Source organism: Lycium ferocissimum, chromosome 11, assembly GCF_029784015.1.
Source record: "Lycium ferocissimum isolate CSIRO_LF1 chromosome 11, AGI_CSIRO_Lferr_CH_V1, whole genome shotgun sequence".
Taxonomy (NCBI): Eukaryota; Viridiplantae; Streptophyta; class Magnoliopsida; order Solanales; family Solanaceae; genus Lycium; species Lycium ferocissimum.
Genome location: NC_081352.1, coordinates 3,492,871 through 3,508,669, shown reverse-complemented (window position 1 = coordinate 3,508,669; position 15,799 = coordinate 3,492,871). Strand labels below are relative to the sequence as shown.

Below are 15,799 nucleotides of genomic sequence, written 5' to 3'. Positions count from 1 at the left end.
CATTGGTCAAAGTATTTAATAAAAACAAAAATTGGCCAACTTTATTTTTTGCAACACTTAGTGTTATTTTCCATACTTTCGACCAATGATTAAGGGTGTGTCAAGACTCCAAAACGTCAATATTTTATATAGAACCCGATATTTTTTTCTGCGTACAATAATGTAGGCTCAATACATCAAGATTCGTAGACGTTCGGATCGTCATTTTGGGGTTGAAAAATATGCCGAAGTAAGTTTTGGTTGAAAAAATTTAGTTTTTTTTTCATACTTTGACCAATGATTAGTGGTGTGTCAAGACTCAAACGTCAATATTTTATATAACCCGATATTTTTCTCGTACAATAATGTAGGCTCAATACATCAGGATATGTAGGCGTTCGATAGTATTTTAGGGGTTGAAAAGATGCTACCTTTTTTGTTTGGAAACTTTGTTTTATTTTTTAGGCCGATTTACCCCTCTACTTTGGAAAAGGTTCATATTTACCCTCCGTTAAAAATAGGGGCAAATATTTCAACTATCAGAATTTATGTGATAAATGGCTGATAAAGATAAATCTTAAGTGTAAATATGAACCTTTTTTGAAAGTAGAGGGGTAAATCAGGCCCTTTTCCCTTTCATCAAAGTCCACCCGCAATGGCTTGCTGAGACCTTTGAAGGCCACGATACAGCAGATGATGAGTTGTCAGGCAGTATTAACATTAATGATGATATCCATCAACCATCTCTTCTTAACTTCCCATTAAGTTTGGAACCTCTGGAACCATATGTTGGAATGGAATTTGAATCTGCTGAGGATGCCAGGGAATTTTATGAGCTATATGGAAGGCGCATGGGTTTCACTATACGAAATAACCGCACTCGCCGTTCCCTGAAAGATAATTCAATAATTGGTCGGGAGTTTGTCTGTTCAAAAGAAGGTTTTCGATCCCAAAAGCATGTGAACAACAGAGGTCTTCCGTCACAACCAGCAACTAGAGAGGGATGCAATGCAATGCTGAGAATAGCTGCTAAGGAAGGAGGGAAGTGGGTAATATATGCCTTTGTAAAAGAGCATAATCATGAGCTTAATCCAAGCAAAATACCATCAAGACGATCCCACAGAATTGCATTATGTGAGGTACTGTTTATATTGCTAATTTGGGTCCTTGACTTTTCTCTTGCCATTTTTGTGACTATAAATGGAAAATCATAGGGTAGGGAAGGAATTTAACTCTGGAGCTGGGTTTTGTACCACAACCAGTTGGCACGAACATCATCGTTAATAAGAATTGTTATTATTATTATTGTTGTTTTTATTGTCATTATTAATAGTATTATTCTTATTGTTGTTATTATTCTAGCAGTTGAGGTTGTGTACATTTTCTACTTGCATGTAAATCTCTGACAAGATTAAAAGGATCTCAGCAAACACTGGACCTAAAGTACTCGTACTAACATGACTAAACGTAATTCCAACTTAGTGGTATCGTCTGGGGGTGTCAAATTTGGCCCAAAACGTGATGACCCGCCCAACCCGCCCAAACTTTTATGGGTTGGGCTCAAGATAATTTTATATTGGGCTGATTTCAGCCCAACCCAACATAAATCATTTTAGAGTGATCTCCAACTTAACCCAATACTAGCCCAATCCTAGCCCATTTTTAAGATTTACTTAAATTGAGTTTATTGCTTGAGATTTAGTTTATTTGTTTAATATATACACTTTTCTTATATCATGTATCTTATAAGTTTGTGGTGTGTTCAATATGAAGGGAAATATTTTTCACGAAAAATGTTTTTCTCGAAAAATATGTACCACGAAAACTATTTTCTTAAAAAATATTTTCCACGAAAAATCCGTAAAAATAATTTTCAGGAAAATATTTTTTGCGAAAAATGTATTTCTAGAAAATATTTTCCAAAAAAATACAAAAAAGCTCAATCAAGTTGGGCGGGTCATGACTGAGCCCATTTTTAGTCTATTTCAAAATTTCAACCCAATTCAGCCCAAATAACTTTTGGGCAATGTCGCCAACCCATTTATTACCTCGCCCATTTTTATTGGGCCAATTTCAGCCCAACCCGCCCATTTGACACCCCTAGTATCGTCTATATAGAACTTTTTCTTCCATTATCCCCTGCTTTTTGCTAGATCTTCATGGATTTCAAAAGATAAGACAAACCACTTTTATGTGGTTTTAGGTCTGTTGGTCTCCTTTTAATACCTTTATTCACCATGTTTTCATATTTGCAAGCAGGTGCATCTGGAGGTCGACCTATGGTATAACAAAACTATCTAAAACGACCTTCTCTTATTTTCTTTCTAGTTGTGCTACTTGCACCCTCTTCCAAATGTGGTCATTGTTAATCTTGTCAATTTATATAACTATATATTCATCTTAGCATTTGTATCTCTACAATACTCATCTTTCGGATATTTTGGACTTTAGAAACCCAACATTCACTCCATATAATATTTATAACCGTTTTATAGAGCTTACCTTTCACTTTGATAGGTGTGCTCCTGTCACATAACACTTCTGCAGCACTTCTCCATCTCATCCATCATACATGTCGATTCTATGTATAGCATCTTCATATATCATATCATTCTCTCTGGAATATCTAGTTAAATATAATTATTTACATTTACGCGTCGTAGTCCCATCTAATCAAATCACTTCACTCTTCTTATGTTGGCTAAAATTGCAGTGCATATCTTCAGTCTTACTTCTACTTATCTCTGGAGTGCTTCTTCCTAGTTCAAGATTTTGGTTGATACCCTCGCTAGTTTCGTCAATTAGCACAATATCATCTGCAAGTTCTATACACCATGGGACCTCATTCAGTATATGTTGGTTAGCTCATCCATAACTAGGTTAAACGAGTACGAGCTCGATACCGATCCCTGGTGTATTTTCACGGTTATAGAAAATTCATTCTTATCCCCTATTGATGTTCTCACATTTGTGATGACTCCGTCATGCATATCCTCACTATGAATTCCTTCTCCACACTAACCAAAGAACTTTTCTTGGTCAATGAATATTATGTGTAGATCTTTCTTCCTCTCATGATAATCTTTTATCAGTATTCTTAGCGAAAGTATAGCCTCCGTTATAGATTTACCTGACCTAAATCGAAATTAGTTCTCTATCATTCTTGTAATGTGCCTGTGTTTACACTATCACTTTTTCCCAAACTTTCATTGCATGGCTCATAAGTTAAATGCCATGATATTTCACAAAACTTTGAATATCTCCTTTGCTCTTAGATATTTGAATCAAGATACGCTTCTCCACTCGTCTCACATTTTACCACTTCTTTAGTATAGCATAGAATTGCTTGGTAAGCCAAATTACTCCTACCTCTCCTTTGCTCTTAGATATTTGAATCAAGATACTCTTCTCCACTCGTCTCACATTTTACCACTTCTTTAGTATAGCATAGAGTTGCTTGGTAAGCCAAATTACTCCTACCTCTGCAATATACTTGCAAGCAAACCTCTATAAGGATATTATTTGGACTACATGCTTTTCTATCATAGTTTTCGTAACATCCTTTATTCTAGTTGACTTAGTTTAATGAGTCTATCCAAAGTTTCTATCGTGCAAAGATTTATGGAGATCTATGAAGTTGTCCTCGTGATTTGAGATGAAACATGATCAAAATGGCCATTCCATCTCTGCTTGATCTCATTATTTCTTGTCAACACTTGTTGAGAATCGTCTTTGATATACTTCACCTGGCATATGTCCTTATTCCTCTTCTCTCATGCATGCTAGTTGATAAATTTCATTCTTTCCCTCTAGCGTCCCAAGCTTTTTGTGCAAGCCATCTAGGGCTTCCAATCGAGTGCAGCTGATAGTATTGTTTGCTTCTCTCCTGGCTCGCATACCCTTTAAAGAGTTCTCCGTCTTCTGCTTTTGGTATTCTATAGCATTCTCTTTTTACTTTAATAGCCATTTGCACCTCCTCATTCCACCACTAGCATTGTTGTCCTAGGCCTCTAGACACCTCTAAATCTTCAATCACTACATTCTTAGTGCAACTCGAGATTGCCTTCTATGGGATGTCTGCGTCCCCATCCAACTCCTATTCCCTGCTTGTCGGATATCGCTCTTCTTGAAACATTAAACTGGCTTGTACCATTAGTGCCACCACCAAGGTTTCGTGCAACTTGTCCAATCTCACTCAATTTTTTTGCTTTACATCTAAGCCCATCAGTCTATGTTAGTAGTCATAGCTTCTCCTGGTATAATCTGGCTGTCCTTACAAAATAAACTTTTGTACAATCTCTATAATTACTTTACTATTTTCTTCCAGCATTACTTGCGCAACACGAAAATTAAGTTAATCTGCTAACGTCTATGTAAAGAATAATTGTATTGTCTAGAAATGGGATGAAGCAGGTTTACTTTAGATGGTTGAATAGCAAGGACTTGGTAAGTAATTAGGGAACTTTACAATTTGGAAAGTAACAGTTGGTTTGATTTACAGCATAGGATATAAATTGCAGCTGAAAATTGAAGATTTGGATAAAGAAGAGTGTTATGGTTATTAATGTGGCGTTGTTGCTTGCTCTTTCAGCTCTTCTATGCTATATATAGAACTGAGATTAATCTAGCATGTCCCCTTAAGAATCTGTTTTTGCTTTTTCTAGTTTTCTGGTAACTATCGACTTACTCTCGTATATTTTATTTGAAAATCTGAAGTCTTCTATATGCTGAACTGTGTCGTGGTGTTCACCTCTTGGAGCAGCTAACTCTACACTGTTTAATATTGTGTAACCCTATGGCTCTATTGCGCTTGAACTCCATATGGTGGACGGAGTCTAATGAGACTTGTAGAAAACTATGAAAGAGATTATTGGTGATGCTACATTCTTCTGTTTGACTTTACATGAATTGCATATATCAATATAGTTCAATTGGATTTACTATACCTAAGAAATTTTCTGAACCACCAATTTATTATCTCAAAGCTGCATGTCAACTCAATGGTATTATTCCTTTCATCCTTTATGGCTTGGGCATTGGGTGTTCTTTAAGTAATGCAAGCATGACGTGAGGCATATAAAAGAGCGTTGATGATTTTTTTTGGATTAAAAAAAAAAAAAGCTTTGATGATTTAGCTTTCGTTGTACTCTGGATTTGATAACAGTACATCAAATGTGAGAACTTCCTAGTTATCTAGTCCATCTCTTTTTTCCTGAATACTAGGGATATCAAAAGCAATTTTACTTGCCTCAAACTTTAGTAACGAACATGAATGTGTTATGTTTTATCTTTGTTGGGTTTTGCTATGTTCCCTATTATGTTTTACTCGAAGACACTGATTCAGTCATGCTCCCCTACAATAATGTTTGCAGGACGAGAAGGATCTTAAAATTCGAGAGTTGTGAACACTGCTGCACCGACAGAAAAAGATATCTGCAGCTTATCAAGAAAAATTGCAGACGATATTGAGATATATTGAGGAACACACTCAACGTTTATCAATCAATGTAGCAGCAGTGTTTAGCAATGTTAGAGAGCTTGAAGCCGAAGAACTAGATGACTTGGATTCATATGAATAGAATCACAATTTGGTTTCTGATGAAATGCGTAATAGTCTACTCTCTCTCTCTCCACCTAACGTGTGTTTCTTGCAGTGAAAATTTACCTGAGTACTTATAGGAATTTAAATGGGGTGGGTGCCCCTCACCCCCCCCCCCCCCCCGGCCCCAATCTGCATCTTTTCCAGAATTTTACCCTGCTCCGCCAAGCGCTGCCCTGACCACTGTGTTTATTGTAGAATAAGGTGTTGTGTATATGAAGGGATAGTTTAGAATGTGTGTCATGTGCATCAGTATGAATGCTCTTGATTTCATTAGACGAATATACAATAAACTTTTGTCACATTCATGAAATTGGCATTGGCTTGATCATACCAATAATTTAGAGAAATTGGCCTAGAATTGCCCGCATGTAACACAAAGCTACTTTTTATCGGATCTAGTTGCTTATCAAAGAGAACTAAATTAATTGCCTCGAGGTTATATTTTTTCCTAAAGTTTCTGATGTAAAACTCGCCTGTTGTCAAATCAACATCTAATCGTTTTTTTGTATTGCTTTTTTTTTTTTTTTTGGGGTAAACTAGATAACCCGTAGAAGATGTAAACCGCATTAGGCAAACACCGGTCGACGAGCTCAGACTGAAAAAGTTGTTAGCGAGGAGTATCAATCTCCGGTCTCCATGTGGGAAACCACTAGCTAAATCAATTCCGCAGGTTCTGTATTAATTGTAAAGTGGTATTTGGAAATATTTTTCTGAATGTGATTAATTTGTTCTAAAGGTGGGGATTCGGGTCGGGTTGTAAGTTATTTTAAGGGGTTGGATTTGCAAATGAACTGAGTTGGGTCTTTGTATATGTGGTTTCCACATATCCCTAATAACGTCTTGAGGAGCAAATTTGACAATTTAGATTTTGGCCAATGGTAAGGAATATACAGTCGATCGAATAGTATAAAGGACGCATTAATATTGGAAAATAGAGGGACAAACATGACCTTTTTACCTTCAATATATTAGAGGCATATTTTACATTACAAGATACAAACAAGCCAAAAGAGAACCTATAAATAAAAGTTGGTGCTGGCAGAGTACGAAGAGGTGAGGGCTATAAGAATTTAAAGCATCCTCATTTAGGTGAGGAGAGCGAACAAAATACTTGTAGCAGCACATGCCATGCTAAAAAGTAAAAACCTATTGTTCGATAAATCGACAATACAATTCCATAGGATCAAAACGCTAAAAAGAAACAAACATCAATTCATAAGCTAAAAGGAAGCAGGTAAAAGAAAGAACAAGTTCACACTGTAAATCAATATTATTATCAATGCCATAATTTCCTTGCTAAGAGGATATCTCTGGAGGTGTAGTTGGCACATTTAGTGCCACTCCATCTTCAATCGCACCCCACCCGATGAGACGCCAGTGGGCACCAACGCGACGGCTGATCACCACCTTCTCGTCTAAGCCAGTGCATACAGGTGCAATTAGTTGCAACGTCACGCAATTCTTTCTCACTGTAATGACTTTAGCCCCAGTTGCCATGGACAAAATATTCAGCATTAGAACCTCACCCTTCACCAATTTCGACACCTGCTCTCCTAAGTCATTTTTCTCAACCCCTACAAGCCGACGCAGCAGTTTAATTTTCCTGATCTGCAGATAAACACAGATGATGTGAAATAAGTTGCAAGAGGATAAGAATACTAAATATTCTAGTGATTGGCCAAAAAGTAAAATGCTAAAGTGTATCAGGGAGGGCTATAAACGGAATGGCATGATTTAGTATAAGCAATAAAAGAAATTACCAAAAAAAGCTAAAAAGGCTAAAGAATGCAGGCGAACCTTAAGTTCAATATAAACTTCAGGGAGTGTACCAAAGTCTCCAAGAACTTGACCAACAAGCATATCGCTACGTGATAGGGCAGGATCCATTGATGTGCCAACCCCAATAAGGCCTCCTGGCACAGCAAACTGTAACTTATTTTGCTCCGCAAATAACGACATAATTCTGGTATATATTGGTTTACAGATGGGTTTTCCATCTGCATTTTTGCCACGGATGCCTGGACGAAGCTCAACCATCTGATTTACCTTTAGAACACCCTGAGCATCAGAGATCAATGATAAATGTTTAGACATAATAAGGAGTTAAGAGGCTAAGCTCAAACTCAGTAATACTTTGTTACCCATAGCATCCCAAATGGGAGTTGTCCAAAAACAACCATTCGTCAGATTCAAAGCAGACACATCTAAATGTGTCCTCCTTTATAGTGTGTGGCAGACAATAATGACAGTTATGAGAAAAATTTGCATCAAACCACACAATAAAAAGCATACCTTAGTTATAGTTCCACCTACAACACCACCTTTCATGTCATCAATCCCGCAACCAGGCTTATTCACATCGAAAGATCGAACCACAACCATATGGGGAGGTGATACAAAGTCTCTCTTAGGGATGGGAATCTTCGCAATATATTCACAAACAGCATCAATGTTGTAATTAAGCTGTGAAGAAATAGGTACAACTGGTGCACCTTCTGCAACTGTTCCCTGATTGGCGTAAGATGCAACTTCATTTTTAGCAAAATGTTTAATAAATGTACAAGGTTGGCAAACTCTTTGGAAAGACTAACCTTCAGAAATTCCCGGATTGCTTTATACTGATTTCTAGCTTGATCCTCCTGTATAAGGTCAACTTTGTTCTGAAGAATGATTAGGTTTTGAAGCTTCAAGATGTCAACAGCAGATAAATGCTCTAGAGTTTGGGGCTGAGGACAACTTTCATTGGCTGCTACGAGAAGTAAAGCTCCATCCATAATTGTTGCGCCGCTCAGCATTCTAGTCATCAGTATCCCATGCCCCTACACAAAGCCATAATAAGGCAAAATATTGTTTACAATGTAGTAATGCAACTCACACTCACAATAATGATTAATGAGAGCCTAAATTTTGAGGTGGCAAAAAGTACAGCTGCTTTGTTAGGATCCAAGTAGTGGCACATGTAACTCCTTGAGCAACAACAACAACAACCCAAAGGAAATCCCACAACGTGAGGTCTGGGGAGGGTAGAGTGTACGCAGACCTGACTCCTACCAAGGTAGGACGGCTGTTTCCGAAAGACCCTCGGCTCAATAGAAAGCATAAAAGCATAAAAGCATAACACGAGGTCAGATAAGGCCAAGAGATTCAAAGCGATATGGAAATGCAAATAACTAAAGCGACTAAGCCATGATGAAGCAGATAAAATAAGATAATCAAAGTAGCAGTAGCTATCACAGATAAAATAAGATAATCAAAGTACAGGATAACAAATAGTAGCAGAAACCAAAGCACAAATGTGACTACTAATATGAAAGGATAAACGTTACTATCTACTAGCCTTCTACCCTAATCTGAGTCCTCCATACCCTCCTATCTAAGGTCATGTCCTCGGTAAGCTGTAACTGCGCTATATCCTGTCTAATCACTTCTCCCCAATACTTCTTCGGCCTACCCCTACCTTTTCTGAAACTATCCATGGCTAACCTCTCACACCTCCGCACTCGGGGCATCTCGTGCTCTCCTCTTCACATGTCCAAACCATCTCGCTCGTTTCCCGCATCTTGTCTTCCACCGAGGCCACTCCCACCTTGTCCCGGATAGCCTCATTCCTAATCCTCGTCACTCTTGGCGTGCCCACACATCCATCTCAACATTCTCATCTCGGCAACTTTCATCTTTTGAACGTGAGAGATCTTAATCGGCCAACACTCCGCCCCATGCAACATGGTCGGCCTAACCACCACTTTGTGAACTTGCCCTTAAGTTGTGGTGGCACTTTCTTATCACATAGCACTCCGGAAGCCGAGCCTCCATTTCATCCACCCCGCCCTAATACGATGTGTGACATCATCGTCAATCTCCCCACCGTCTTGTATAATAGACCCAAGATACTAAACTACTTGTCTTCCGAATGACCTGGTACCAAGCCTCACTTCCACGCCTCTTTTTTGAGGTGCTTCACCGAACTTGCACCCAAGTACTCGTCTTGTCCTACTCGGCTTGAATCCTTTAGACTCCAAAGTTTGACGCCAAACCTCCGCCTTAGCGTTGACTCCGCTACGAGTCTCATCGATCAAGACTATGTCATCCGCGAAAAGCATACACCAAGGCACCTCGCCTTGAATATGCCGCGTCAATTCATCCATCGCCAAGGCAAATAAAAATGGACTAAGAGCTGATCCTTGATGCAACCCCATCACAACTGGGAAGTGCTCTGAGTCTCCTCCTACTGTCCTTATGTACATAAAAATAAAAAGAAGACAACTTCAAGGCAAGGATCATTACGATGTGTTACCATGGTGGGAACTTAAAACGTTAACAGTCTGAGAAAGATTTAAAGACAACAATATTTTTGTCAAAGTAAATATTGAGCACAGTTGATCAACAGATGTTTCCCAAGGATAAAAATGCAATTCAATTTTCGAAAAAGAAAAAAGAGGAAGATAATTAGCAACAGCTTTTGATTTTCATTTGCTTTATGGAAATAAGGCCTGTTGATCAACTGTGCTCTGGGTAGCTCCTGATGTCTTAGACCACAACAAAATCAATGAGTAGCTTAATGCAATCCTAAGTGAGCTAAAATATAGCTTAATAAGCAAATCTCTGTAGCCTCTTTTTGCTCCTCCCAAAAGCACAAAAATTAATGACGAATTTTCATATTGAAGAATCAAATTCTAATTTTGTTGCCAATTCACAAGCAAGCCCCTCCGCCATTTTATAAGACACTTCTAGAAAAATATAAATGCAAAGAACAAATTCTGCTGCCTTGGCACCAAGTGCAAAATTGTTGACTTATTTTAAGGTTTCCACGAAGGAAGTAGCCATACCGGGCAATCTACAAAAGAAACGTGTCTAAGCAGTTTCATCTTGCAGTTCTTGAATCCAGGAATATCACATGGAGGATTATCTTCTTTACCACTTCCATATGACCTACAAGATTAGGTAAAGCATAAATGATATATTCTTCAAAAAAGAAGAGGAAAAACAATTCACCCTTAACACACGTACTTGTAGCATAAAGGTCGCGGGCAACTTTCATCCTCACATTTGTAAATTTTTGCATTTGCATATCTGAGTTTCACAGTTATGTTACACTCCAGTTCACATTTGAATCGAGTAGTCTGAAAATTAGATGGCATAAAACAACCTAAGAGTTCCATAAAGGAAGTTATACCAAAGAACAGATATTGGTAAATATTATAATTTGGTTAATTTACTGAAATCAATCAACAAGGCATAGAAAACGCAGTTGTCATTTTTCAACCATGCGTTTCTCCTTCATGAACAATGTATCTGCAAGATGATCAATAATCAAATGTAAAAAAAAAAAAAAAATTGAAACAATGTTGAAAAATTGCTAACTAACCAAAAGTGTTCAAAGGTTTAAAGACATAAGAGTAAGGTATAGCTACCTGGATACCAGAGATTGCCCTCACAAGAGTTGTTTTGCCATGTGCTACATGGCCAATGAGGCCTAACAAATGTTCAAACTATTTTAGTCCACTGATGATTAAGGAAACAAGGAATGGGTTATAAAATCTTGAAAGTTTACCAATATTGATTGTAGGCTGCCTGGATATAACTTCAGGTGAAAGTGCATGTAGTTTCGTCACATCCAGCTTCCTTAAATCCTGCTCCATTAATTCTTTCTGAGCCATCTTGAACATTCAGAATATATTGCTCAATCCTGTATGCAAGAACCAGGATTTAGTATCTTTTAATTCAGTCTAGGGACCGGTTGTTCCTACAAAGAAAGATGATTCCCCTTCCTTTCAACCAAAGATAGTGTAAAGGAGCTACTTCACAAAAAGGAACAAAGATCAATTTATGTTGGCAAAAAAAAATACGGGCGCTAGCCAAATATACAAATCCTATACACTTATCATGTATATCATATGTGTATTATATGTATATTTGTACTTAACAGTAATTCAATCCAGACACAATTGGGATCACTACAATTTAAGAAACGTTTAACGCGAACACAGAGATGAAGAGGACTTTGTTGCTATCATAAAGAACTTACAACCCACAGATGCTCACATGTCCTTATTTCACATGAACTTTCATTAGCAGTATATAGTTAAATAATGTGTTTTTACTTGTGTTAAATAAAAATATTGAAAACTCCAATTACTAGCAAAAAGTATTTAAATTCACAGCAACATTCATGATATAAGTAGAAATACTATTGAGTGTTGGCATGGACACCACAGTTACAGAAAGAACAATGAATGTTACCATAACTGACAAGTATATTCTGTAATATTTTGATTGTTTATATTAGCTCATTGTACTAAATTAACTGTCCATAAAGTAACACTTTTAATTGATTAATCTTGGATCCTATACTGTGGGTAAGTTTAACCAATTAAGCACGGCAAAATTAGTAGGGCAAATCTCTTGGAGAATTGGAATGTACCTCCACAATTTAGTTATAGAAACAAAATAATTTTCACTTTATTTGGACTTTTCGAAATTGGAGATGAAGATGGAGTTGTGTTTGGTTATAGTTTTTGCAAAGAATATTAGGCTGTTTGAATGTATTGAAAGTGAAAAAAAAAAAAAAAAAAAAAAAAAAAAGTTAAAACAGGGTTTTAAGTGTTTTCTAAGTTCCAGTTGTATTTGAAATTTCATGGCCAAACACTAAATTTAAATTCCAGAAAAAAGTGAATAATTCTCACGGCCAAACGGTATTGCATAAATTATAAATCACTAGGATGAAAAGAAATTAATTGTTGAATGGAAAAGAACAAGTACTATTGGTACCACAGGGCTCACATACTTGAACACTTTTATGCTGTTGCAGCATAGAGTCTACCTGTTCTACATATATTTACATACACAAATATACATGTACTATACATACATACACACGTTTGTGTGTGTATCAAAGAGAACACACAGACATCAATCTTCCCCAAATTAAAACAATTCTTGTTACAAATAACTAATTGAAAATCAATAACGAAATCACTATTTGACCCACAATAGACCACTATATTTACACAATATGAAGCAAGAAACTGACGATTTCTTGACATTGCACCTCATCAAATAAATACAAACAAAGCACTAAACATTAAAAAGACGTGAAAGAAAAAAGAAGATAAAGAGCGAGATATTGACGGGAAAAAGAACCAAATATCACCTTAGAATATTAGAGAAACTTATTTCAAAAGCTCTTTTATTATCTGCTTTACTGATGGGAGTTTGGGAGATTGGTAGCACTGCTACGAAGAAGAAGAAGAAGAAGAAGAAGAAGAAGAAGGCCATGGTTGTAAGGTAGAAAGTAGACAAGAAACTAACTTTCTTAGGCTAAAACTGCCATGGGCAGTAAATTAGGGTTTTAATTCATAAATGGCTGCCTGTTACAATGTGGAAGACGCCAAGACAAGGTGTCCATACATACTTTTTTTTTTTTTAGTTTTTTAATGGGGAAAAAAAAAACTGGCGACTTTAAGGAGCGTTTGGACATGAATCATGAGATGAAATCACGAAATGAAATAATGTTTAGACATGTAATTTAGATTTTTTAAGTTGTAATTTTTTTTATAAACATGAAAATCCTATAAATTGTGAAAACTATCAAAAATAATTTAATTCTTAGACAATCTTACCAAACGAGTAAATCATAGTTCATAATAAAATTAATACGCTAGTAGAAGGCCTTTCTAAAAAAATACAACATCAATTGATCAAACTTTAGTTCAATAAAAAGCCTTTCTAAAAAATACGACATCAATTGATTAAACTTTAGTTCAATAAAAAGGAAAATTTAACATGAATTGTAATGTAACTACTCTTTAATATAATCCTCTCACATGCTACAAACAATCTCTTCCCACATGGTAAATATATCTACCAATTTATGGGTCTTTTTTACAAAATATAAACATATGGGTCAAATTTTACATTTATATTTTTTGAAATTATAATTTCAAATTCCAAATCATGTCTTTTTAGATGAAATCAAAGATGAAATCGCATATCCAAATGCTGATTTCATCTCATGATTTCATTTCATGAGATGAAATCGCATGTCCAAACACCTACTAAAAGGCTTCTATTCTTGGATTCCAAGTAATGAACCTGGACGCGTTCTACATTCATTTTTGGGTGAAAATCATTTATGCCCCAAACTTTATTTTAAAAAATCAAACTCCTAACTCAACTTTGAACAATAGACATTCTCTCTCCTATATCCTAATTGATTATTTTAAATGTCTACGTTATCCTTACATTATCAACTTTTATCTTGTCTTTTTACTTCTTTAAAATCATAATTTTTTTTAATCTATGTAGCAATTATTCTATAAATAATAAATATTATCTTCTGAGCGAAGAAAAAAGTAAGAAACACTAATCGAGTATACAAGTTAATGATGTTCTATAATAAAATGAATTAGCAAAATAAGAAAAAAAAATTCTATTTATATAAGTGAAAATAGCATGCAATAATAACAATAGTGAAATAGACATTGCATAGGGGAGATTAGGGGTGGGCATGGCACGGTATGGTACGGTATTTGAAACGTCAGTTCGGTAACTTCGGTTTTCGATTTCTAAAAATACTATACCATTACGATACCAAAATAATTCGGTATGGTTCGGTATTTCTAAGTTCGGTTTCGGTATTTTTCGGTACGGTAATTCGGTAACCATAGTTTGTTTGACTTCAACTTACATATATACTCATATAATAAAGGATTATGACATCGACTTTTCAGGGAACGTCTCAATTATATTAAACTAATACCTTACACATGTAGACATATTCAAAAGAAAGTACAAGCAATTTTCTTCGTTATTCAATTACACAAAAATGACATTTGAATCACGATAGAGTGGTCAAGTTACAAAGTCTAAACAACATTAACCAAAATTAAGCATACTCCTTAGTCCTGTACAATTTTACACCAAAAATTTCATGTAGTGACATCCAAAATCTAACTTGAAAGAGATGTATTTTTTTGTACAAAAAATAGTCTATCTATTTAATAGTATTAAATATAATATGTATGGATTGTATATGTAGTGTAAACTTCGGTACGGTATACGGTATCTCGGTGTTCTTTTTATAAATACCGAATACCGTACCAAATACCAAATAATATTAAAATGCATACCAAATACCCTAATATCAAAACCGCGGTATTAAAAAATTCGATTTCGGTATGGTATTCGGTATATACCGTACCATGCCCACCCCTATGGGAGATTGTCTATTGTTCAAAGTTGAGGGGAAATTTGAATTTTAAAGCAAAGTTGGGTTATATTACATATCTTTTTTAAAATGTTACTCCTCCGTCTCAAATTATCGGTAATGTTTCTCTTTTACGCGCCCTTTAAGAAAATATTAATTAGAAGAGTTTTTATTATTATTTTACTCTTATATATGTCTTAACATATAATCTTTATTTATTGAAAGTTTACTCTATTTATGTGTAATCTTTATGATTGAAATGTTTGTAATCTCCAAGAATAATTACTACTAAGGGTAAAATGGAAAAAAGTACCTAATTTGACTTGAACTTCTAAAATGACAAATAATTTGAGATAAATATAATTAGAAATTATGATAAATACTTTAAAATGGAGGGAGTATCAACATAATAACGGAGTAGTTTTTTTTTTTTTTTTTTAAATAATCCAAAATAGCAGATATATTACATGGGTTCTATTTAGTGATGGCCAACCATTGTCCTCCCCCATTTTTCTCACATATTTCTCCCTATTCGCATGTCACTGGCAATCTAAAGTCAATGGATTAATCTGCTTCTCCTGAATTCAACTCTAGCAATTTGAATAATTTCTAAATATGTTCTTTAGCCTAGAAACTCAAAAATATGATGCGAATGAAGACAGAAACCACCGGAATGCCGCCGATGATGAATGATAGTTCTGTTGCCGATGAGAATGAGTGGGAGCTGAGGCCCAGTGGAGTGCTGGTCCAGAAACGCAACTCGGATAAGTCCAAAGTTGTTCTAATGGGAGATCCAATTAGCCAAGAAAACCAGTGGCGGAAATGCGTGATTTCGCCGTTTAGCTCAAAATATAAAAAAATAAACAAACGAAAAGCCCTAAGGGGGTTCAACATCTACTATATATACATAAAAAATAATTTTAACCTTGTAAAAACAGTATTTTTTTTCCGCCGAGGGGGTTCGGATGAACACCCTCGACATAGTGTGGCTCCACCACTGAAGAAAATGGTAC

The 15,799-nt window shown here is 35.8% G+C and overlaps 2 protein-coding genes across 2 annotated transcripts; one reads left to right on the top strand and one right to left on the bottom strand.

Annotated features, from left to right (window-relative positions):
• The first annotated feature begins 221 nt into the window (after nucleotides 1–221).
• LOC132037264 (protein FAR1-RELATED SEQUENCE 5-like) lies at nucleotides 222–5,558 on the top strand. Its single transcript, XM_059427759.1, has 3 exons — nucleotides 222–229; nucleotides 590–1,118; nucleotides 5,403–5,558. The coding sequence occupies exons 1-3, from the start codon at nucleotides 222–224 to the stop codon at nucleotides 5,556–5,558; spliced, it is 693 nt and encodes a 230-aa protein (XP_059283742.1).
• Nucleotides 5,559–6,646: 1,088 nt separating this feature from the next.
• LOC132036548 (eukaryotic translation initiation factor 2 subunit gamma-like) lies at nucleotides 6,647–12,981 on the bottom strand. Its single transcript, XM_059426904.1, has 9 exons — nucleotides 12,732–12,981; nucleotides 11,133–11,267; nucleotides 10,993–11,054; nucleotides 10,589–10,701; nucleotides 10,408–10,510; nucleotides 8,173–8,400; nucleotides 7,874–8,089; nucleotides 7,379–7,639; nucleotides 6,647–7,189 (listed from the first exon to the last, which is right to left on the bottom strand). The coding sequence occupies exons 2-9, from the start codon at nucleotides 11,245–11,247 to the stop codon at nucleotides 6,878–6,880; spliced, it is 1,410 nt and encodes a 469-aa protein (XP_059282887.1). The 5' UTR covers nucleotides 11,248–11,267; nucleotides 12,732–12,981; the 3' UTR covers nucleotides 6,647–6,877.
• Between the last annotated feature and the right edge of the window lie 2,818 nt (nucleotides 12,982–15,799).